The sequence below is a fragment of the Ceratotherium simum genome, chromosome 38 (genome assembly GCF_057802395.1).
Source record: "Ceratotherium simum simum isolate JZ-2026a chromosome 38, ASM5780239v1, whole genome shotgun sequence".
Lineage (NCBI taxonomy): Eukaryota > Metazoa > Chordata > Mammalia > Perissodactyla > Rhinocerotidae > Ceratotherium > Ceratotherium simum.
Window position 1 is genome coordinate 9,522,090 of NC_141937.1, and position 24,166 is coordinate 9,546,255.

The 24,166-nt window shown below is 40.8% G+C and overlaps 1 protein-coding gene across 5 annotated transcripts in view; it reads right to left on the reverse strand.

Annotated features, from left to right (window-relative positions):
- Nucleotides 1-24,166, reverse strand: part of SYTL3 (synaptotagmin like 3) — an 80,751-nt gene that overhangs the window by 43,440 nt on the left and 13,145 nt on the right. For all 5 annotated transcript variants that reach the window (XM_087425078.1, XM_087425077.1, XM_004440521.3 and 2 more), the window contains exon 5: nucleotides 9,399-9,463. In XM_087425078.1, the coding sequence (XP_087281204.1) occupies nucleotides 9,399-9,463 (65 nt within the window). The remainder of the gene's footprint in view (nucleotides 1-9,398; nucleotides 9,464-24,166) is intronic.

The window sequence follows — 24,166 nt, forward strand, 5'->3', positions numbered from 1 at the left end:
AACAATAGCAACCAACGCTATTTTAACAATAACAATAAGCATTACCTCATTTGAGCCACACAACCAAGTATGTCAGAAAACAAGGTCATCGTTTTTTCACGCTTAGCTTACATGTAATTTCATCCATTCATTCACATTAATTGTTATAATACACACGGCACTTCACAGAGCTAAGAATAAGAGGACACAACCTCTGCTCATAAGCAGGAGCTTATGGTGCTGTAAGGATTCACACAAACTACAAAACAGAGCTGTGGTTTCTAGATCAACCAATCCTGTGATTGGCACACAGGTCTGTGGCAAGTCATTATATATCTACCTATCTACTTCTCAATCTGAAAAAAACACACATAAGACAGCTTACTTTAGGTGCTCATAAAAATTCCTGTAGAGTGGAAGCCCATCTTGAGTGGGGCTCCACTGTGACGCCAACCTACCAACGCCCTGGACCACAGGTCCTGCAGCAGATGCCACGCCCTGCTCCCCCAGCTGCTCTCTGGGGTGACACAGTTCACGGAAGGAGGGCACAGGGCAGACTCCTTGGAATGCCCCACTGCAAGTCAGTCAACCAGCCAAACCACGTTATAGGCGGCTGAAGGGCCTCCCGTCCTGGACTGTGGGTTCTGTGTGGGCTAGTGTTCTTCCAAGATGTGATCATTGACTTCCCCTCCTACACTGTGAGGCCCCACAGCAGCCTTTCGTCAGGAAAGTCACACATCCCCTACAGCCGTGTGGGTCCAGCTGTGGAGCTGACAGGGCCGTCAAGTGGAAGGCTGGCCTGGCCCACAGCCATCTCTCTGCTTGTGCCTGTGGAGCAGAGCATCCTATTGAGGAAACCATACCCAGGAGTTCCGGGTGTGACCCAAAGCAAAGCACGGGTAGAGCTACCCACAAGGAGCCTCCCTGGGAACTCTGCAAATGTGCCCCTTCCCCAAGAGGCTTTTGTCCACCCCTGCGAGTGGGTTGTAATATATGGATTTTGTTAGAACAACACATTTTGCTTCATCTTCCAGAAAAATCATCACAATAAACACACAAATCTAGGATGTCTATGATGTGAACAGTATCTCTTCCTCTTAGATGTGGCTCTTTTGTGTAGTGCCCAACCTGCACAACTGTATGAGACAGTCCTGAGGGTTGGCCCACGCTGGAGCTTGAGTGTGAGATGCTAGAAGAAGGTGAATAAAACTAGGCATTGGAGGGGGTGATGGACAATTACAGTGTGTTTTAGGACTTGTTTCTTTCATAGGAAAGAAAAAGTCCCTAGAATAATAAAGCTTTAAGCCAATCTTTGGCTCACATATGCAAAAGGGAAAATCTCACAAAAAATTTGACCTAAAAATCCCTCAGCATGTAAAGAATCACGACATCCTGTCATAAATGGTTTCAGAGCTGGATTCCAGAGCCATTTTAGGTATATTTTGGTCCTTAGAGGAGTTTTGAGCTTAGACATACAGGGTCCAAGAACGTACCACAAGATGAAAATAGATAAAGTGCCTGACTGTGAATCAGCAACAACACCTTCCAGGAGGACAAAAATTAATGATAGCAGATTTATAATCTCGTTGGCAGGAAGTATCTTATCCAGTGTCCTTCTGCCACCAGACATTACTCTTCTGCTCAGCTGCAAGAGAGAAAAATAAATTTTCCCCTTAATTAAGCTCCCTATACTCTATCAGCAGGAATTCTGGATGATTTCCATGTTCATAATCATCATCAAGGGCTGGGCAGTGGTTCTTCCACTTGAAGTTGATGGTAACTGGTCCAGGTTTATTGAGGACGTGGGGACAATAGCATATAAACTGCTTATCAGCATCCTTTCATTTTCTCTAAAAACCGAATGTGGGTTTTAGGAGTTTTCTATCCTAAAGATTCTGGATATTAATCCCTGATCAGATATGTGATTCACAGATACTTTCTCCCATTCCATGGGTTGTCGTTTTACTCGGTTGATAGTGCCCTTTGACGCAGTAAAGTTTTTTTCTTTTTTTTTTTTTGCTGAGGAAGATTCCCCCTGAGCTACTATCCATTGCCAATCTTCCTCTCTTTTAACTTGAGGAAGATTCACCCTGAGCTAACATCTGTGCCAATCTTCCTCTATTTTGTATGTTGGTCACCGCCACAGCATGGCCGCCAAGGAGTGGTGTAGGTCCATGCCTGAGAACTGAACCTGGGCCGCCGAAGCAGAGCGCACTGAACTTAACCACTAGGCCACGGGGCTGGCCCCAAGTTTTTCATTTTGATGAAGTCCAATTTGTCTATTTTTTCTTTTGTTGCCTGTGCCTTTGGTGTCATAGCTGAGAAATCATTGTCAAAGCCAATGTCACTTTTCGTCCTAGGTTTTATTCTGAGAGTTTTATAGTTTTAGGACTTATTTTTGGATCTTTGGTCCATTTTGAGTTAATTTTTGTAAATGGTATGAGATAAGGATCCAACTTCATTCTTTTACATGTGGATATCCAGTTTTCCCAGCACTTTTCATTGAAAAGACTGTCCTTCCCCATTGAAGGACATTGGCACCCTTGTCAAAAATCATCTGACCATACATGCATGAGTGTTTTTCTGTCTATTCTATTCCTCTGGTCCAAGTGTCTGTCCTTGCGCCAGTGCCATGCTGTTTGGATTACTGTAGCTTTGTAGGAAGTTTTGAAATTGGGAAGTGTGAGTCCTCCAGCTGTCTTCTCTTTTTCAAGAAACAAGAAACAACTCAATTCAAAAATGGGCAAAGGACTGTTTTTTTGTGTGTGTGAGGAAGATCAGCCTGGAGCTAACATCCATGCCAATCCTCCTCTTTTTGCTGAGGAAGACTGGCCCTGGGCTAACATCTGTGCCCATCTTCCTCTACTTTGTATGGGACACAGCCACAGTGACTTGACAAGCGGTACATCACTGTGCACCCAGGATCCAAACCTGCGAACCCTGGGCCAGCGAAGCGGAGTGTGCGCACTTAACTGCTATGCCACCAGGCCGGCCCCTGGGCAAGGGACTTGAATAGACATTTCTCCAAAGAAGATATATAAATAGCCAATAAGCAGATGAAAAGATATTCAACACCACTAATCATTAGAGAAATGCAAATCAAAACCACAATCACACAGCCACTATGGAAAACAGTATGGAGGTTCCTCAAAAAACTAAAAATAGAACTATTATATGATTCAGCAGTCCCAGGGAGGCTCCTTTCATATCCAAAGGAGATGAAATTACTATCTCAGAGATACGTCTGCACCCCATGTTCATTGTAGCATTATTCACAATAGCCAAGACATGGAAATAACCTAAGTGTCCATTGACAGATGAATGGATAAAGAAAATGTGGTATATACATAAAATAGAATATTAGCCATAAAAAAGAAGGAAATCCTGCCATTGCAACAACATGGATGGATCTTGAAGGCATTAGGCTAAGTGAAATAAGTCAGACAGAGAAAGACAAATACTGTCTGATCACATTTATGTGTGGAATCTAAAAACATCAAACTCATGAAGTAGAGAGTAGAATGTGGTGGTTGCAGGGGCTAAGGGGTGGGGAAAAGGAGGAGATGTTGGTCAAAGGGTACAAACTTTCAATTATAAGATGAATAAGTTCTGGGGATCTAATGTATAGTCACCATGGTGACTATAGTCAACAATACTGTATTGTATACTTGAAAGTTGCTATGAGTAAAGCATTAATGTTCTCACCATAACCACAACAAAATGGTAAATACATGAGGGGAAGGATGTGTTAATAAAGCTTATTGTAATTGTAAACATTTCGCAAGATATATGTGTATCAAAACATCAAAAAAAATCCATACACAGAATTGAATAAATATCAGGCTTGTAGACACCCAATAAATGCTGACTGAATGACTAAAAAAAAAAACCCACAATGAGATACCACTTCACACCCATTAGGATGGCTATTATCAAAAAGACAGAAAACAAGTGTTAGCATGGATGTGGAGAAATTGGAACCCTCGTGCATTGCTAGTGGGAACATAACATGGGGCAGCTGCTATGGAAAAATGGTATGGCAATTCCTCAAAAATTTAAACATAGAACTACTATTTGATCGAGCAATTCCACTTCTGGGTATAAATACAAAAGAATTGAAAGTGGGGACTTGAACAGATATTTGTACATCAATGTTCATATTAGCAGCATTATTCACAATAGTGAAAAGGTGGAAGCAACCCAAGTGTCCATTGATGGATGAACGGATAAACAAAATGTGGTATATATATACATACAATGCAATATCATTCAGTCTTAAAAAGAAATGAAATTCTAACACATGCTACAACGTAGATGAACCTTGAAGACATGCTAAGTGAAATAAGGAAAACACAAGAGGACAAACATTTTATGATTCCACTCATATGAGGTACTCAGAGTCATCAAATTCATAGAGACACAAGTAGAAGGGTGGTTGTCAGAGGCTGGGAGTGGGAAGGGTAATGAGGAGTTATTATTTAATGGGTACAGAGTTTCAGTTTAGCAAGATGAAAAAGTCCTGGAAATGGATGGTGGTGATGATTGCAGAATGATGTGAATTTACTTAATGCTACTAAACTGTATACTTAAAAATGGTTAAAATGGTAAATTTATATTAGGTATATTTTACCACAATAAAAAAAATGCACATAGAGTTCTTAAATTCAAAATGATTTCTTATTTAAGTATACGTGTCTTATCTTTTAACAAATTTATTCTATGAAGAGCTAGTTTAACACCCAATTGTTAAGATATCCCTGGAAACTACCCTAATCAGTAATTTGGTCTAAACAGATGAACACATGAATTTTAATTCAGAAATCCTATTCAGTTCAATTATTTTACCTTGGTTTCCAAATCTGTTCATTTAAATAGGAAAAATAATGATGGTCATCAAAACATTGTTGTATTTTATCTGCTGATCATCTAGAGAAGCAGGCAGCAAAGGGTCAGGTAGAAAATTTTAGACTTTGCCAGCCATACAATCTCTGTTGCAGCTATGCATTCAACCACTGTATTGCAAAAGTGACCACAGACAGAAGTGAGCATGACTGTGTTCCAATAAAACTTTATTGACAAAAACAGGTGGTGGGCCAGAATCAGCCTGTGTACTATAGTTTGCCAACCCCCAGTAGAGCAAGGGGTATTAAGTAAAATGAAATATAGACTATCCTAGTAACTAGCCTACTTAATCATGGTTCCCCCTCTAGGCTAAAAGCGATGGATCAAAACCCAAAAGAAGCAAGTGGATAGTGAGGTGGTCATAACAATTCAGGACCAAAGATGTTGGTTGCCTAAGACAACCTTATCATCAAGGGGTGTTGGACAGGGCACAGAGGACGGTGGGAGAGGTGGGGACACAGAAATGGTCCTGGTCGGAATGCTGTGGCTCAGAGAGCAGCAGGGAACCTCTAGTCTCCCGGTGAGATAGTTGAGAGAAAAAAATATATATCTGGGTTGAATTGATATCTTCATAGCACCCTGGCCAGTCTAAGCAATTCAATTTTTGAGTTGCTACTAGGAACAAAGCCAAACGTATCATGAAATCAAAGATGACTAAACTCAAGAACCTGCCTCCAGAAGAGTATTACCTAGAAACACGGTGTGAAGAGAAAAAGTTTGAAGGTCAAGGTCTTCCTTCACCACAGTAATCATAAACTCTTGACTTGATAGTCTTTGTTCTAACCAGTTTAAATGGACTGGTCTAAAAATCTCTCAGGGACACGACAAGCCAGGAACTGACTTCTAGGGCACACACTCCCTTCTGTGGGTTTGTGTTTATTTTGTCTTTCCTCTTAAGGAGAGTAGCATGGAGAAAATATTCAGCAGAGTAAAATGCCATATTTTCTTTAAAATAAGACAAAAGCATATATAAAATTTTATATCTGGGAAATAAACATGATTTTCATAAAGACACTCTCTTGTGCAAGTAAGCACTAGGCACTCGATTCATAACTTACAGAAAGCGTTACTGATTTGTAATTTACAGAAAGCTTTACGGCATCTTCCTTGTAGACTCCATCTGTTGAACTGCAGGGTGAGAGATCTTTACTGAGCTGACGAGAAGAGAGGCAATAAAGCCCCTACATATTTACTGGGTACCTACTTCTTTTAATTCACAAGGCTGAGTCTTTTGAGGCCACACAGCCCGTCGGATGCTGCCCTGATATCCTTGTGATCAGATGGACCACAGAACAAAACTCTGAAAAAGTCACATGAAGAACTAAATCACATTTACTACTGGGAGAGGGAGATAAAAGTTATTTTTCTTCATAATTATTAGACATAGTATCGTCCTGGTTAGTTATATAATGGATTATTGAGACTATTATCAGCGGCTATGTCAAGGTGCTGCCTTCCAGAATTATTTTATTTCCCCAATTAATAACAACAGATGACAATCACAGTCGATTGTTTATATATTACACTTAACCATTTTTAAACTTGAAAAAGTATTAGTATTAAAAGTATTAGTACTGTCATCTTTCTGATTTTAATCTTGAATATCAAGCAATAAAATGCTATGGTTGTGGGGGGAAAAAAAAAAAGTAAAATATGTGCATTTACAACAAGGAACCAGGAGAGGGCACTATCTTTATATGTTTAGCAGATGCCAAAAGAATAAGTAAAGATCAAGTTTTCAGTTTCAGTTTTCTAGTTATTAATGATCTAGAAAATTTCCATCATAACTGTTTATTAAATTTTCTGCTTTACCAGTGACTGTCAAACCTAAAGTGCATAAAAAGAATTGTTTGGGAACTTGTTACATATATACTCTCGGGCTCCACCTGGTCCCGCTGAATCAGGAATGTTGAATTTGAAATAGTTCACAGCTGATCCTGGAGCCGGGTTCCCAAAAGCCACAGGAAAAACCCTCTGCACAGAGAGTACCAACTTCCTGAGGGTGGAGGGGCGGGAGGCGACAACCAGAATGGCTGGGAGCTCTCTAAAGACAGCTGGACACCTACGGAGGTCTGCACGTTTTGATCATTCTAAGGCACCACAGATGAACCTCGACTATGGCACATAAGGAAGTATTTTAAGACAACAACACTAAATAGTGAATTATAAAATCTTAGAGGAAAAAAAGTAGAATCAGAAAAAAAAAAACTTTTAAGGAAAGCAAAATATTTAAAATATTTTTTTGTACCATCTCCCTGAAAAAGGAAAACTTGGGGTTCACTTTTTCTTGTTTTTAAATCCTTTTAATGGTTGGAAAATTAGCACAACAAACTGTCACAATTAATGTCTATTATTCTTCATTGGATTATTACTTATATCTTGTCTACTTTCAAGGAAATTTGGGGAGCATTTATCTTAAATGGCATGTATCCAATAGGACCATTAAAATAGAGATAAGTGAAAGCAATAGAAAGGAAATTGGTGACAGAGGGGATAATGATTCCCGGAATTCCTTCAAATGGACATCACATTTAGCTCTAGGTTTCTGGATGCCAAAAAGGAAAAGATCTCTAACTTTTCATTTTTAGGTGCCTACTCGGTGCTGAGCTCTGACAACAGGCACTACTACATATAACTTCGCCTTTTGTCTCCAACCAGCTCTTTCCTTACTTCATTCATTCACTTACTCATTCATTTACTTATAGCTCCTACCCTCAAAGAATTCAAAATCTGGTTAGGACAGAACCACCAAGAGTTGCAGGTGAAGGGGCAGCATTCATGTGGGGTCTCTGTGGGTGAACCCCGTGGAGCTCAGGGCTGGGGGACCAGGCGAGCGGTGCCCCGAAGCTGTGCAAATCAATGGCCCTGGATTACAAACCAATGGGAAAGGGACAGGTTAGGTAACAGATGGTACTGGGAAAATTGATGATCAGAAGAAAAAGATAAAATTAGATCTGGCCTCCTGACACATTGTGAAGAGTTAAATGTAAATAAAACCACAAAAATTAGAAGAAAATAAATGTGGATGTCTAACTGATTGCAGGATAAGGAAGGAGTTAAAGAGGGTTGAGAAACACTGGCCTGGATGAAATCATATACACTGGCTACACTCTTCTTGAGCACTCCCATTATTTATTTTTTTTTTATTTTTATTTAATTATTTTTTCCCCCAAAGCCCCAGTAGATAGTTGTATGTCATAGTTGCACAGCCTTCTAGTTGCTGTATGTGGGACGCGGCCTCAGCATGGCCGGAGAAGCGGTGCGTCGGTGCGCGCCCGGGATCTGAACCCTGGTCGCCAGCAGCCGAGCACGCGCGCTTAACCACTAATGGGAGGCCGGCCCTCCCATTAGTATTATATTTCCCTCCAGATTTCTAATGAACTTGGCAGAAACATCACTTCTTCTTGTGTAAGAAGGGTCAGGAGTATAATCCAGGGGAGGCTCTAATGCCGACTGAATAGGGACCTCGGTTGACAGTGCCTTTTATAAAAGCTGAGTGACAACCCTTAAACCAATGGCTTCCTTTACTTGCCAACACATTTTTGGTTGAGGCCAAAAAGCTTATTTCTTTACCTCAAACTGTGACTTTTCCCAGAAAAGGAAAATGTTTCCAGCCACCCCATTCCCTCTGGGTCAGTCTAGGCTCCCTTGCGTGCAGTGCCCGCTGTCACACGTCACAGAGGAGGGTGCCACCCGTATCCCCACTGTGGAAAGATGTGATTCACAGAGCGTGCTGGCTCCACTTTATTTTGATGACACATGTGTGTGTCTTTGTCTGATAAGTTATTCTCTTATCCGTACGTCTCACATCCTCTGACATGGCCCCTCTGTAACCAAAGCACAATCAGTTCTCTCCATGGTTTCGAGTCCTAGCTACCAACTACATTGTTACATCAACTTGGCAAATACTTCATAAGACATTCGTGTACAGAGACCACATACACACCTCCACGCATATAATCAGACATGTGCTCACTTCATAATCACCAACATCTGCTACATTCCAATGGTATCCGCACACTGTGCTGGTCAGTCCTCCATTCAATCATTTTCATCAAGTATCATGAACAAGGTTTTGTGCTTGGTGCTGCAAGGGACTAACAAGACTTTAAAAGCCCAGTTGCTGCTTGTGGAGAGAAAGAGAAGTGCAGAAATGATGATACAATAGAAGGCACTTTCAACAATTCTAGAAGAGATGTACAAGCCAGAGCTGCTGGTGTCTTGGAGGAGGAAAACATCACTGCCAGAGCAGGAAGTCAGGGAAACTTCAAAGCCAACAAGCAGATTTCAGCAGGTAGAAGTGGGCATAGAGAGGGAGGCACTCCAAGCAAAGACTGTGAACGGCTTGAGTCGAGGGGCAGAGGCAGGAAAGCATAAAAAACGGAACAAGGGGATGGGAGCTACAGGCCTGTCTACCACGCTCTGCACAGTTTTTTATATTCAAAAGTCTTAACACCAAATATTTTAAAACTGGGAATATATTATTTTACTTTAGTAAAAAATGTAAGAGGACTTACCTTCAGTTGGAAATTTCTTGGCTCGTTCCTCAAAGAACCACTCTCCAGTTTTTATTTTCACATTTCTGAAAAACAAGCAGAAAGGAAGCCTCAGATAGAGATGTGGATGGTGTTATATGTGGCTCATGAGAAGTAGGTAGATAGTATCGCAAAATATTAGCCTTGCAAGGGACCTCAGAGGTCACATTTGACTAGTTAGCAGCAATGTGGAGAGTCTCTGCTTGGGTCTAGTTCACCCTATAGCTAATGTACATGTAATATATACATATTAACATATGCGTGTGCCCAATATATATTAAGTACTTAATGTTTTCTGAATAAATATACAAGGAGAATCAAAATTGCCATCAAAATGATCAATTTATCATGTTTACGGTAGGAAGCAATGGCATGAAGGATAATGGACAAAAAAATTCAATGCCATCTTATTTGGTTAAGCAGGAGATCATCCTTAGGTTAGGTTAAGGTTAGTTGGTGTTAACCACAACATTTACCAAGAGCCAATGGAAAAGATTCACCTGAGAAGTTGCTAGGAGGACCTAAAGTCTGGGATATGGGATCAATGTGCTTCAGTGGAACTTTGGGGACCTGGGTCCGAGTGGACCACTTGAGAAACAGGGGAAATGACCCCTTCTTGGCCAGCTAGTCTTGTAACCACAGGATGAGTTTAAACTGACCCCATCTTATCAAGAACAGAATGTTAAAGTTGATTTTCAGGGGCAGCGAGCCAAAACTGCAAGTCACATAGCTGGAGCATGCGCAGAGGAGAAAATTTTGACCTGAAATAACACCTGGAACCAAAGATTCCCCACCCCACCCCCAACGGGACCAAAAGGACCAGGACATGACTGGAACTCAAAAGACAGACCCTTTCCAGAAGCGAAGGGTCTGTTGTCCAGGAAGATCTGGTGTTAGAGCCCCTTTCCATACCTTACCATAAATGGTCTTGTTTGGAGTCCTGCCAATTAAAACTCATCCTGCCAGCACTTCTGCATACCAGTCTGCCCTCCCTAATCTCTTAAAGTTTTACCCCAAACCCTGGACCAAGGAGACAGATTTGAGAGCCTTGCCTCCTGTCTCCTTCCCAGTCAAACTCGCAATAAAGCCTTTTCTTTTCACAAAAGCTGGTGCCATAGTGTTGGCTTCTATGCGAGTCAGGCAGCGGGCCCTTACCCGGTAATAGTCTGACAGTGGCTCCTAGGGCATCTCTACAGCCCTACATCTCCTCCCATCTTAGTCACATGCTGAACAGCACGTAGAGCTCTTTACGTGCTCACTGCTTGAAACTGAAGCCCTAAAATGTGCCTTACTCTTGACATTTTCCAAATTTCTGGAGAACTCACCCTCAATCTCAAAGGACCTTGAAAAGGTAGAATTGTTAATATCCTTTTAGGACATAAAAAGGTAAACACACAGATATTATAAATTGTCCACACCCTTAAAATAACGTGCCACAAAACTTGTCAATTCCTGGATTATGCAAGTTTAAAAAAAATTAGAACTTCGATTTATGCAAATTCTCTTTTTTAAAGTATTTACCAAAAGAAGTTTTCCATTAGGTTCTTTTAGGCTATATATGAACTCAAATGGGTTTTTTTAAGTTAATGCTTACAAATGCTGTAAATGTAAGTAAATTCACAAATACATGCCAAGCTCCAAGTTTTTTTAAGAAATATCCTATCTTTTTCTGTGGAGTTCTAGTTGTCAGAAGGCATCAACCAACTTCCTCCCCTAGCTAGAAACTGTTACATTCTCTGATTAGTATGTAAATGCTTATTCCCAACACTTAGTGACTAGAACAAGGAAAACATACACAGAGCATTTATAAATTTTGATAACCAGTCACTACCATTCAGAGCCAAAAACATGTAAAATGTTCAACTGTGATATGCATCTAGAGAGACAGGGAAAAGTTTGCAGCCATAAAATCAGAAACTCAAAGATCTAACCTACTAAATTGAGCACTTTAAGGAGCACAACAACAGCATCTCAACAGAAGTTTTCCCCTCCAGCACTTGAAGGCAAGCAGAGGATCTAACACCAGGGGAAGTTTGGAGAGATTAACAACAGGGTGGTGGCTTCACGCTCCCTTGAAGTGCCATACCTACCAGTTGGTCTGTTTCTGAGGATGCCTCTTCCTCCTTATAAGGTGCAACCATTAGATGAGGAGAGTACAAGAGTGCAATCAAATGTGGAAACATGAAGGCCTCCATCTGATAAGTGAACTTCACTTCCTGGGTTTTCTTTCTGGTGGTGGTGACCCCTCCCAGCTAATCTACTCTCTCACACTCTCCAGCCTGTTACTCTTGTGACCAAAAGCATTCCTATCCAAGACAGGCACTGGGGGTGGGGCAAGCCTCAGACTGGAAAAGAGATCAGAGCTAAGATTCGGCAGCCAATCAAACCATGACCCTCTCCCGGGTCAGCAGAGCTAGCCCAACACAGGCCACCACCGAGAAGTAAACACGCACACACAGCTACACAATCATGGAAAATGAAAAACCACCAAGGGACGGGAGGAGAGGAAGGTGGAAACAACCGTGTAAATCAACATTTTATTACCAAGTCCTCCTCGAGCCCCGGTTTCAGAACCTACACAAGAAGCAGATAAATTTAAATACTAGTCACTTAATGCTAATCATCTACTATCACCATCTAATCATCTAATTAAATCCCAACTGATTATAGTAGTTCTCCCCTTATCCAAGGTTTTGCTTTCCAGTTTCAGTTACCCGGAGTCGACCATGGCCAAAAATATTAAATGGAAAATTCTAGAAATAAATAATTCATAAGTTTTGAATTGTGAGCCATTCTGAGTGTGATGAAATCTCCGTGGTTCCGCCTGGGACATGAATCATCCCTTGGTCCGGTATATCCACGCTGCATACGCTACCCGCCTGTTAGTCATTTAGCAGCCTTCTGGGTTATCAGATCGACTGTCACAGTACTGCAGTGCTTAACTCTTATTTTACTTAATAGTGGCCCCAGGCCAACTTTATTATTAGTTATTACCGTTAATCTCTTACTGTGCTTAGATTATAAATTAAACTTTATCATAGGTATGTATGTATAGGAAAAAACAGTCTATATAGAGTTTGGCACTATCCGTGGTTTCAGGCATCCCCTGGGGGTCTTGGATCGTATCCCCCATGGATAGGGGGGACTACTGTGCTTGTGAAGTTCAAACAGGAGCTTATTTGGCACAGACAGATTAGGACACAAACTTGCAGGTCCCTTGGGCTTATCTGTGATTAAAGAATGGAAGGATAAAAACGCAACAGTCCTAAACGCCATGAGGACCAGCACTTTTTGCATTTAAGGCTGCTTCCTTTGAGAGGAAGATTTGAGCTGGACCTCCATAAACACTTTTTGCAGAATCAGACATTTCATAAGCGATCATTCCGTAACACCTTCCCTAAGGGTTCCCTGTCTACACCAATCCCAGGTTTTCAAAGAGGACCATTTATTGCTCTTGCTGTTGTCGGGGGAAGAGAATCTCCCTCTGCCCTTTTCTTTAAGGTTCGTATGGCTGGCCAAATAATTAACAAGACAGGTTAGCAGGAGAAAATAATACCAAGTTTAATAACATGTATACATGGGAGAAACTCAGAAATGAGCAACTCGTCCCTCTGTCTAAGCTGCTTGCTTAAGTATTGCACCTAAAGGCGAGGAACGTGTTGGGGGTGGGTAGTGGCCTGGGACTTCAGAGGGCAGGAGGACAATTCTTTTCAGGGTCATCTATAGATAATGTGGTCAGGGAGAGACAGAGTTTTTGATAAAAGAGGCTTGGTGCCTTTGCTATTGTAACCTCCATCCTATATTATCTTTATAGCCATCATGATAGAAGATCTGTTCCAGGAAGGAGCCACCATGTCAAATTCTTTAGGCAGTTAGTGGGGGAGGTTAAATGTCCCTCAGAGAAAACAATCAAGGTAAAGAGATATATTTCAGGGTGGTCAAATCTTGATCTCCCACACTGTCTAAGAGAGAGGTGGGCAGATCTTGCAGTGGCCTCACCTGCAGTGTCTCTGTCCTCATTAGGGCCAACACAGGGTAGCCTGACTCACAGGAACCAAAGGAAGCATTTATTATTTCTTCCCAGATGACTGAATCAGACTTTGGCTATGGAACATTTTCTGAGCTCAGCAATAGGTTAATGCTTTTACATTTCTCAGATAGAAAATCACGATTTGCCTATTTAAAACCTTTTTGATTAATTGATGAATACATCTTGAAAAGCAAAAGCCAAGAGTGGTGGAGAGAGCAGAAGATACAAAGTCAGGAGACCCGAGTTCGGTGTCTGACTTTTCACTAACTCTGCATGAGGATCAGTATAATTATAAACGCCAAGCACGCGGTGCATAGACAGCACTTAATAAACTTGTGGAGGCTCCAGGATCCATTTTCATAGCCTTGAACTCTGCTAATGCTGTCGTTTCATTAGCAAATGAGACATAACTGTTGAAAAGCACTTTGCAAATTCTAGCATACAAATGTTTGATAATACGATGGAGGGAGGATCCTAATAGAAAGATAGTCTGACCTTGTTACTATCAACAAACAGTGAGCCAAATAGGCCTTTTGGAATGTAGTTTTACTTTGCATTCAAATTACTCACACCTGCAGGTGGTTAAACTGTCGCATCCATGTTTTAGGCTCCAAGAAAAGTCAGCAGGATGTCCCTAGAGTTGCTTAATGTGTTTGCACCATTCAACAGACAAGAGGTAGAAAATGGGTCTGCAGAGCCAGATTCCTTGTTTTTGTTTTTTGTTTGTGAGCCAGATCAGCCCCTGAGCTAACATCTGATGCCAATCCTCCTCTTTTTTGCTGAGGAAGACTGGCCCTGGGCTAACATCCGTGCCCATCTTCCTCTACTTGATATGGGACGCCGCCACAGCATGGCTCCACACGCAGTGGGTCGGTGCACAAGACAAACAAGCTGCAAAAACTCCAAATGAAGAAGCCAAATATTGCAAAACTGAGATCACCCTAACTTTGTGCTAGCCTGTCCAACCACTTGGTAATTCCCAGCTAAAACGGTCCCAGACACGCAGACAGTTGAAATTTTTTTTTACATCAAATAATCTTGTATCTAAGATGGTTTTTAGTTACAAAGCAAAATAGTGAGTTTTTTTCCATCAGCTCCGTTGATCTGATTTCAACGTTCTTACAGGAAAAAAGACTGATGGTTATGATTAAATTCTAGGTAACTAGGAGAGGAGTCAGACAATCAAGATGAAGATAAAGAAATGGTTTTATCAAGCGGCTACCACCACTTCTTGCAAAACATTAATAACTCTCCCTTATTTAACCTCAGAGAGAAGACGGGTCTCCTCTGTGTCATACTCAGTGCTGTATTCACAGCCCTACACACAACCGAGGTGCATAGTGGGGCTGGTGAATACGTGTGGGTTGGTGAATGAATGAATATTCCCACTTCTGCAGGGAGCACCCTGAGAATTGAAGGTGGGATCCAACACAGGTGAGCCCTGGTGGCGACGTGCACTGAGGTCTAATGTGCTTCGTGCCCTCTAAATGTGTAGGGCAGGGGTCACAAACTCAGGCACCAAGCAGAAACTGTAAATGAGGAGAGTGGGCTGGGTGTGAGACAATAGGGAGGGGTGGGCACTGTGGCGAACTGGAGAACTCATGCCCCCTTTTAACGCATTAAAATGATAAAAGACTTTTTGCAGGCCCAAAAAACAAGGCCTGTGGGCTATCTGCAGCCTGTTGGGCATGGGTTTGTGATTCCTGGTTTGTTATATCAGATAGCTAGTCAACAAAAGTAAGAAAAATTCTAGGGCAGCCGGGCAGCTGCACTTGTTAAGGCCTTGAAAGTAAAAATCAAGTGAGATGCTGTGCATCACCCTATCTCCCTCTAGATCTAAGAAGGGGTCCGCCACTACTGAAGGACCAATGAGAAGGATAGAAGACAAGGAGCACCTACTCTCTGTTGGCAAAACCCTCAACCTGGATGTCTGAAGAGACAACCAAGAGCCTCTGACACAATGCCACACGCAGGAGAATGGAGTCCTGCAGACCAGAGAAAAGGCCTGCTCTGCATATGCATCACTGAGGGGGCCAGGGAAAGTTCCAGAAACAGCTAGTCTTCAAAGGCATTTAAGCTCACCTCTGTGAAAAGGAAACAGAAAGACATAAGGAAAAACCAGGCTGATGTGAAGAGACAACAGACTAGAATGAAGGAAGATTTAGGAAACTAACAATGTAAAAGCAGAACGAACTGCTTTACCAACAGGAAAGAGCAGAATGGAGAGTCTGGAAAGTTGAATCAATGATGCTCACTCAGTAGAGATTCTTTCCCAACATGAATGAAAAAGCAAAAGACATAAAATATTGAAGGAGAAGATAATACAGATGGAGGACAGAGAACAGGCAAACCCTTATATAAAAGTTATTCCCTAGGGGCTGGCCCCGTGGCATAGCGGTTAAGTGCGCGTGCTCCGCTGCTGGCGGCCCGGGTTCGGATCCCGGGCACGCACCGATGCACCACTTGTCAGGCCATGCTGTGGTGGCGTCCCATATAAAGTGGAGGAAGATGGGCATGGATGTTAGCCCAGGGCCAGTCTTCCTCAGCAAAAAGAGGAGGATTGGCATGGATGTTAGCTCAGGGCTGATCCTCCTCACACACACACAAAAAAGTTATTCCCTAAGAAGCCAGGGCAAGTGGCATAAAAGAATAATCAGAATAATCAGACCTGAATGAAAAAAATGTTACTGAGTCAAAAAAACAAGCAAACTCCCACCTCACACCCATTAGGATGGCTGCTACCAAAAAAACAGAAAATAAGTATTGACAAAGACGTGGAGAAACGGGAACACTTGTGCACTGTTGGTGGGATTGTAAAATGGCACAGCTGGTACAGGAAACAATATGATGGTTCTTCAGAAAATTACACATAGAAATACCACATGATCCAGCAATTCCACTTCTGGGTGTATACCCAAAAGAATTGAAAGTAGGCTCTCAAAAAGATATTTGTACCCCCATATTCACAGCAGCTTTATTCACAATAGCCAAAAGGTAGAAGCAACCCAAAAGGTTCATTGTCAGATGAATGGGTAAACAAAATGTGATATATACACACTATGGAATATTATGTAGCCTTAAAAAGGAAGGAAATTCTGCAATATGCTACAGCATGGATGAACCTTGAGAACATTATGCTAAGTGAAATAAGCCAGTCACAAAAAGAAAAATACGATATGATTCCATTTATATGAGGTACCTAGAGTAGTCAAATTCATAGAGACAGAAAGTAGGATGGTTTCCAGGGGCTGGAGAAAGACAAGAATGGGGCGTTATTGTTTAATGGGTACAGAGCTTCAATTGTACAAGATGAAAAAAGCTATGGAGATGGATGGTGGTGCTGGTTGCACAATGCATCAGTGTACTTAATGTCACTAAACTGCACACTTAAAAATGGCTAAGATGGTAAATTTTATGTTATGTGTATTTTACCACAATTAAAAATATTTTTTTAAAAAAAGCAAGCAAATCCAAGGGATAGGCAGCTCAAAGGAACTTTCTTTATTCCATAAAAATCAACATGGAGAAACTCATACCCAGATATGTACTAGAAATTGTTTTTAATTACAAGGATACAGAAAAACCAATGTTTCTAGTACATAAAAAGCAGATAATCAATAAAGAAATAAAAAAAAATAAATAAAACTAGTCTCAGATGTCTGTGTCATATTAAATTCCAAAAGACAACAAGAACACATTTACTGAACTTTGGGATTAAAAGGCTGGAACCTAAGATTTTTAAAAACAGTGAAGTCATTACTCATGAGGGAAGGCTATACTAAGGCATCTTCAGGTATGCAATGGCTTAGAACATAAGCTGCTCACATGCTCTTCTGGGGGAAAAAAGTCCTTGAAGAGGCACTTCAGTTGACTGGAAAAATGAATCAAAATTAAAAACTTGCACATTGGGAAATCATGATCTCAAAAGATTGGCAACAAGCACTTGAACTGGTTAAAATTTAGAGTTGGTTTAAGACAAAAAACAACAAATGCTGGAGAGGCTGTGGAGAAATGGGAACCCTAATTCCCTGCTGGTGGGAATGCAAACTGGTGCAGCCTCTATAGAAAACAGTATGGAGATTCCTCAAAAAATTAAAAATAGACATACCTTATGATCCAGCTATCCCACTACTGGGTATCTACCCAATGAACCTGAAATCAACAATCCAAAGAGGCTTATGCACCCCTATGTTCATTGTAACATTATTCACTATAGCCAAGACATGGAAGCAACCCAAGTCTCCCTCAACTGATGAGTGGATAAAGAAGATGTGGTATATATATACAATGGAATACTACCCAGCCATAAAAAAAGACAAAATTGTCCTATTTGCAACAACATGGATGCACCTGGAGGGTATTATGTTAAGCCAAAGAAGCCAGAAAGAGAAAGACAAACAGTGCATGATTTCACTCATAAGTGGAAGATAAACCAACACACGGACAGAGAGAACTGTATGGTGGTTACCAGGGGCAAGGGGGGTGGGGGGTGGGCACAAGGGGTGAAGGTATGCATTTATATGGTGACTGACAAACAATAATGTACAACAAAAATTTCACGATAAAGAAAAAAAGAAATAAAAACATATAGATTGTTAAGGAAAAAAATTTAGAGTTGGTTTAATAATTGCTGTTAATATAATTAAAAAACTATGCAAGTGATAAAAATAATTATTGAGGGAGATATTGTAAAACATAAAAAGTAATAATTTATAAGAACATAAATATTTCAAAATGATTGGCTAAATGAATAAAATTATTTATAAAGCATTCCTGTCTCTATGAATTTGCCTACTCTAGGTACCTCATATAAGTGGAATCATACGATATTTTTACTTCTTTGTCTGGCTTATTTCACTTAGCATAATGTTTGCAAGGTTCATCCATGTTTTAGCATGTATTACAATTTCATTCTTTTTTTATGGCTGAATAATATTCCATAGTATGGACCACATATGTACCACATACCACATTTTGTTTATTCATCTGCTGATGGACACTGGGTTGTTTCTACCTTGTGACTATTGTGAATAGCACTGCTATGAACATTGGCTTATTGTTTGAATATTTGAAGTACAGTTTGAAAGCTACAAGGTTGTTGTCAAAACCAACATTAATATTTTCATTTTGTTAATTCACATAGCAGAAGATTTTGCAATACACTAGCTCTTAGGGTCTGATAGCATTTATAATAAAATTCAAATTTTAAATACTTGTGGTTCCTAAATAGAGCTCAAAATTAACTCAGATGCCTTTAACACACAAGATTATATGTTACATAGGATGTTGTACACATTTTACTATCTTTTTCCCAAGCAGAAAGGTAACAAATTTACCACCCCTAGATTATGGAGCCTGAGAACTCTTTTCAAATTAAACACAAAGTAATCATTTCAGACATGGCAAAAACTAGCCTAGGCTTTGAGGTCTGTGTTCAAGGTAACAGTTTCACTGCCTTGTTAGCAAGTTTTTACAATTTTAAAAGGGAGAAAGAATAACTGATTTCTTATCTGTTGACTTCATTACAGTAGTTATAAAAGTACTATTCATATGAGTAGCAAAGCACATAGAAGATTTAGTCAGACTTTTTCCCTTTTAAAGAAGCAGTTTTGTTAATTTCTAAAAAATTAAGTGCAAGTTTGAATCTGAGAAAGATATCACAAAATCTAATCCCATCACCACCAAAGTTCCCAAAGGTAGAAGGGATTTCAGAGGGGGAAAACCGACTGAGATCAGATTTAACATTAGGCAGAAATCCATGGGTAACTTTCTTTCAACAAAAAGGAAAGTTTATTAATGTTGATTCTTAAATATCTGCATTAACAGAACAGTATAGGAGTTGAATCATGTAAAATCATTAAATCCACATATGACTTCTATTTGGCATTGGAATCCACTTGGGTCTGATCTGTAGATATGAGTATATTACTGTGGACATTCCTATGAAAATGTGACTTAAAAAGAACGACAAGCCTGTCCAGCATCCCTACATCCACCAGTACCTTAACTCCAGCCTACACTCTGGCCCAAAGTTTAACCAAGGCAAGACTTCACCACCATGGAAAGTACCAGCCTAGGAAAACAGCCTGCTGGTGGGGAACTTCCTTGTGGGGTGGGCGAGAGGTTTCAGTGGAACTGAGTGAGGTCACAACCTCGAGTATGAACAAAAGACTTAATGCTACAGAAAGCTTACTAATCTCAAAAAGGTTTTAAGATCCAGACTTCCCATGACTAATCGAGTGCAGATCACAGAAGAAATTTCAACTTCCACAAAAGGAATGATACTCAAACTGTTGTGAAAGCATTCCCTTTAGTACGTGCGATAAACTTTACAAAAATAAATTTTTTCAAAAAATATCCCATAAGTTTTCCCTTTTTTTACTATATGTTTTGATAACATAAGGCTTCAAAGAATGTGAAATAATCATTACTCCCATTTGGCCAATGGATAAAAAGAATATCATGATCCTAAATATAATTATCACCTATCACATTCCTATAGAAAGCAGTGTACATATACCGTGTAAAACAGCCAAGCTATATTGTGAGGACTAAAACAGATGCCATTTCCAATTCAGAACTAAGAAGAAAAATTTGTATTTCAAAGAACAAAAGGCTTTTCTCTTGTAAAATTAGTCTTAGTGGCTAATCTCTTGAAAATTCGTAAATGTACAACTGTGAAATATTTTACTCAATATATTTAACTTGTCTATATACACTTTTTCATGTGAAACACATGACCATAGTTTCTATCAGCAACACTAAAAATCAGATTAGAAAAAAAGAGAAATCAAGTTTTGAAACAGAAGATAGACAGTAAAGAAATGTCATTTTAACCTTGGCACTAAGCTAAAATGCTTCCTTGGCCAACCCTCCTGAGCCATATCTGGCATTCAATTTCCTTTCAATCTTTCATAGAGTTAGACCTTTTACCCACTTGAAGAGTAGAAGTATTTACAATAATGACTGCAGATTATTCCATTCTCATACATTAGTTATTTGCCTTTGTGGATATAAAGTAGCCATTCAGTATTTTATCAAACCACGAGATTGTGAAAATACTGGGAGTATCAGTCTGAAATTTAAAAGATTACATTTTCCAAACTCTGGGAAGTTTTAGTTTAAGTAGGAAACATAATTCCTATAGAACTTCCTTGGAAATGTCACTTTATTTATTTATTTTTTTTTTTAAAGATTTTATTTATTTATTTTTCCCCCCAAAGCCCCAGTAGATAGTTGTGTGTCATAGCTGCACAGCCTTCTAGTTGCTGTATGTGGGACGCGGCCTCAGCATGGCCAGAGAAGCAGTGCGTCGGTGCGAGCCCGGGATCCGAACCCGGGTCGCCAGCAGTGGAGCGCGCTCACTTAACCACCAAGCCACGGGGCCGGCCCCACTTTATTTTTAATAAAAATTATTTCACACATGCAGAAAATACAACACATCATCCTATAATGTTATCTTTACAGCTAAGTCCTAATCTAAAAGGTATTTGAACAACAACAAAAAATCCCCTTGAATAAATTCCAAAATCTTATTTTAACCATTACTGCTCTGCAGCAATAACTCAAATCCCAGCAATAATTCAAATCCCTGAGAACTAAGAATGTGATAATAAATGCCAAGTCTGTATCAGTCTGGAACTGAACACACTTAAGTTTCTCTCCATTAGCATCAGGCAAAGTACGACAGAGAAATTCAAGCAGTCCCACAAAGCACTCTGAAATCAACAGCACGACCTGCCACACCCTGAAACCCTAAGTCTAAAATCTCTGTTCTAATTATTTTATAAATAGCAAAACGTTCCTAATGAAACAGAGAAATTACACCCACGAACATCTGAAGCTGAAGAATAAATGATTTCTTATGGTCACAGCCAATTACTAAGCAAGAGAAAAAGATCACCATTTCAAGGAAAAAAGTCTTGAGCGAGTGTAATTCCTCAGCAATCTACTTCAGGGAGGTGAGCAGGTTTCCTTTCAGTGGAATTTGATGTTTCTGCATACTAAATAATTTTGAAGGGAGAAAAATCAATACAAACCTAAGTCATCAAGTTCAATCTTTTTTTTTTGATGAAGTTGAAACAAACAAGCAAATATAAAGCTTAGTCTCCTCCTTGATATTTCAACATGGTTGTCACTTTGTGCTATTTCACTGCAGAAATTGACAATAAATTCCAAGGGGGAAAATACCAACCAAAGGAGCAAGGATAAGTTTACGCATCTGTCTCTCTCTTCTTTCCATCCGACTCTCTCTTCTTTCCTTCTTCTCCCAAATCACCCTCTTCTGATGGCTCCCCTGAAGGGCAACACAGGGCCCCCCACAACTGGAAGCAACCTTCAACCAACTTTCTTCTTCTAAGTCCTTTCCAATTTGTCTTCCTTTTTGGAGTTCTTTCTGTTGCTTCTCTTTTACGCTATTTCTTTTTGTTTTTCTGATACCCTAGGAGCCAGTAAAGCATCAAAAGCTATCCATTTTGCCAGTCTCAGAACCGCTTTTCACTTTTCCCTCTCTTACATCCCCCTTCATCATCATCTCTTTGTTGAACCGCCGCTCACACTCTCCGTCTCTGTTGCCACCAGCCTCATCACTTTATGCCTCATTCACCGCAAGGACTTTGACATGGCTCGTTCACCTTCATCTTCCCCGTCCTGAGTCCGCCCTGCAGATCACTGGCCGACTTTTGTATCACTTTCTTCTGGCAAAGCACATATGCTCACACCCCATTTCCTACTGCCCCAGATCCAAACGCTTCTGAGTGGCTTTAAGAAAAAAAAAAGACTCTCTTCCTGGGTGAGTCTCCCAGCAAGCAGGAGAGGGCAGAGATCAAGAAGGGATGGTATTTAGGAGACCCGGGTTCTAGTCTTACTGACTACACAGCCTTAGGCAAACTATCTTATGTCTCTAAGCCTCTGTTTCCTCATCTGTAAAATGAAGAGAATAGTAGTAGCCGCCCCGTAGGATTGTTTTAAGGTTTAAATAAAACATTAGCTGTACAGAAATGGTTAGCCCGGCACCTCGCACATGGCGAATCGTCAAGCTTATCCCCACACTGTTCCCTCTCCCTGACAATGTCCGTCTCCCTCTCCAATCCTGACCCCGGTCCAGAAACGCTCCAGCCATGGACGCTCTGGAAAGTCACCTGGAGCCAGCTTGGCCCTCCCTCCTCTGAGCTCACCACTCAGTAGTTATCTAAGAGAAGACTTGCCCTGAAGGCAGAAACCTCAGATGTCTCCTGGAACCTCAACCGGAACCCAATGCCAGCACATTCCACAGGGCTTTTGCACTGACTGCAGCAATCTATAAATTGGTTTTTTTTTTTTTAATTGTCTTCCTAGAGCTTTTCCTTTCTTGATTTTAAAAATCTATTTCCTCCCTCCTGTTCCCACCATGGATTCACTTCATGAGGAATGAGCCTCAAGCCGAGGAAGAAGCAGGCAGAGGAAAATGGTGGAGGTCAAACTCCTTTCCCAGGTCCCAGTTCAGTCATGACTGTCAAATGTTCTCAAGTTTGACCAAGCCTTATCTTTGTTTTGGCCCTCAAATCGGATGGCAGCCCAGAGTGGACACAACTAAAGAGAGAACAGAGGGCTGCTGAGAAAGGAAGCAAAGAGAAAGGAGAGGGGAAAGGATGTGTCGTTATAAATTATTTAGCACTCTCCCCATACGACTTCCTGTGTTAATTCACTCAGAGTAATGCAATTATCATAGGTATGTTGAAAAACATCCTTATTTCAAAATAAGGAAGCTGGGGTTTTAGAAATCACACTTCGTCTGCTTAGAGGGTAACGTTACAATACCCAGTGCACGATGCTCTGCAGGGGGGAGATTTCAACAGGGCTGGCTTCCCGGGACATTGCCTCAGCCCTGCCCTCCTGTTTTGATTTTTAGCTTATAGTTAACTATTAGAAGAAGAAAAAATACTTAAGAATTTAATAGCTTACCTAGCAATGTTTGTCAGTAGACTTCAAATATATATGGTTGATTGAAATGGGGGAAGAAGACCTTAAGACCGTTCTATAGATTATTTGGAATTGTTACCTACTGCCTCAAGAGCCGAGACCTGTCTGAGCACAAGTGTGGCCAGGGAGGGTTAAAAGTAATTCTTGGGGGCCGGCCCTGTGGCTTAGCGGTTGAGTGCTCGCGCTCTTCTGCTGGCGGCCCGGGTTCGGATCCCAGGCGCACACCGACGCACCTCTTCTCTGGCCATGCTGAGGCCACGTCCCACATACAGCAGCTAGAAGGATGTGCAACTATGACGTACCACTATCTACTGGGGCTTTGGGGAAAAAAAAAGGAGGAGGATTGGCAATAGATGTTAGCTCAGAGCCGGTCTTCCTCAGCAAAAAGAGGAGGATTAGCATGGATGTTAGCTCAGGGCTGATCTTCCTCACAAAAAACAAAAAAAAAAAGTAATTCTTGGCCTTGCCTTCTCAAGCTAAGCAAAGCCTGAAGGGCACTGGCTTCAACAAACCAAAGAAACATGAGATGCACAGAGGTAACTGATATAAGTGGGTGTGACTTGGCATGCTGTTATAGAAATGGGAGGTATGCAGTTCACGAGCAAAGAAATCTGGTTGAACAACTTCACCTTTCTTAGCATGAGTGATTGAAATACATCAGGCCTTGCAAAGGGACAGGAAACTTAAGGAGATTAATGTCAGGGTGCGCAATAAACACAATCCTCCTGATCTGAGGGGAGAGAAAACCCAGCTGCCATGG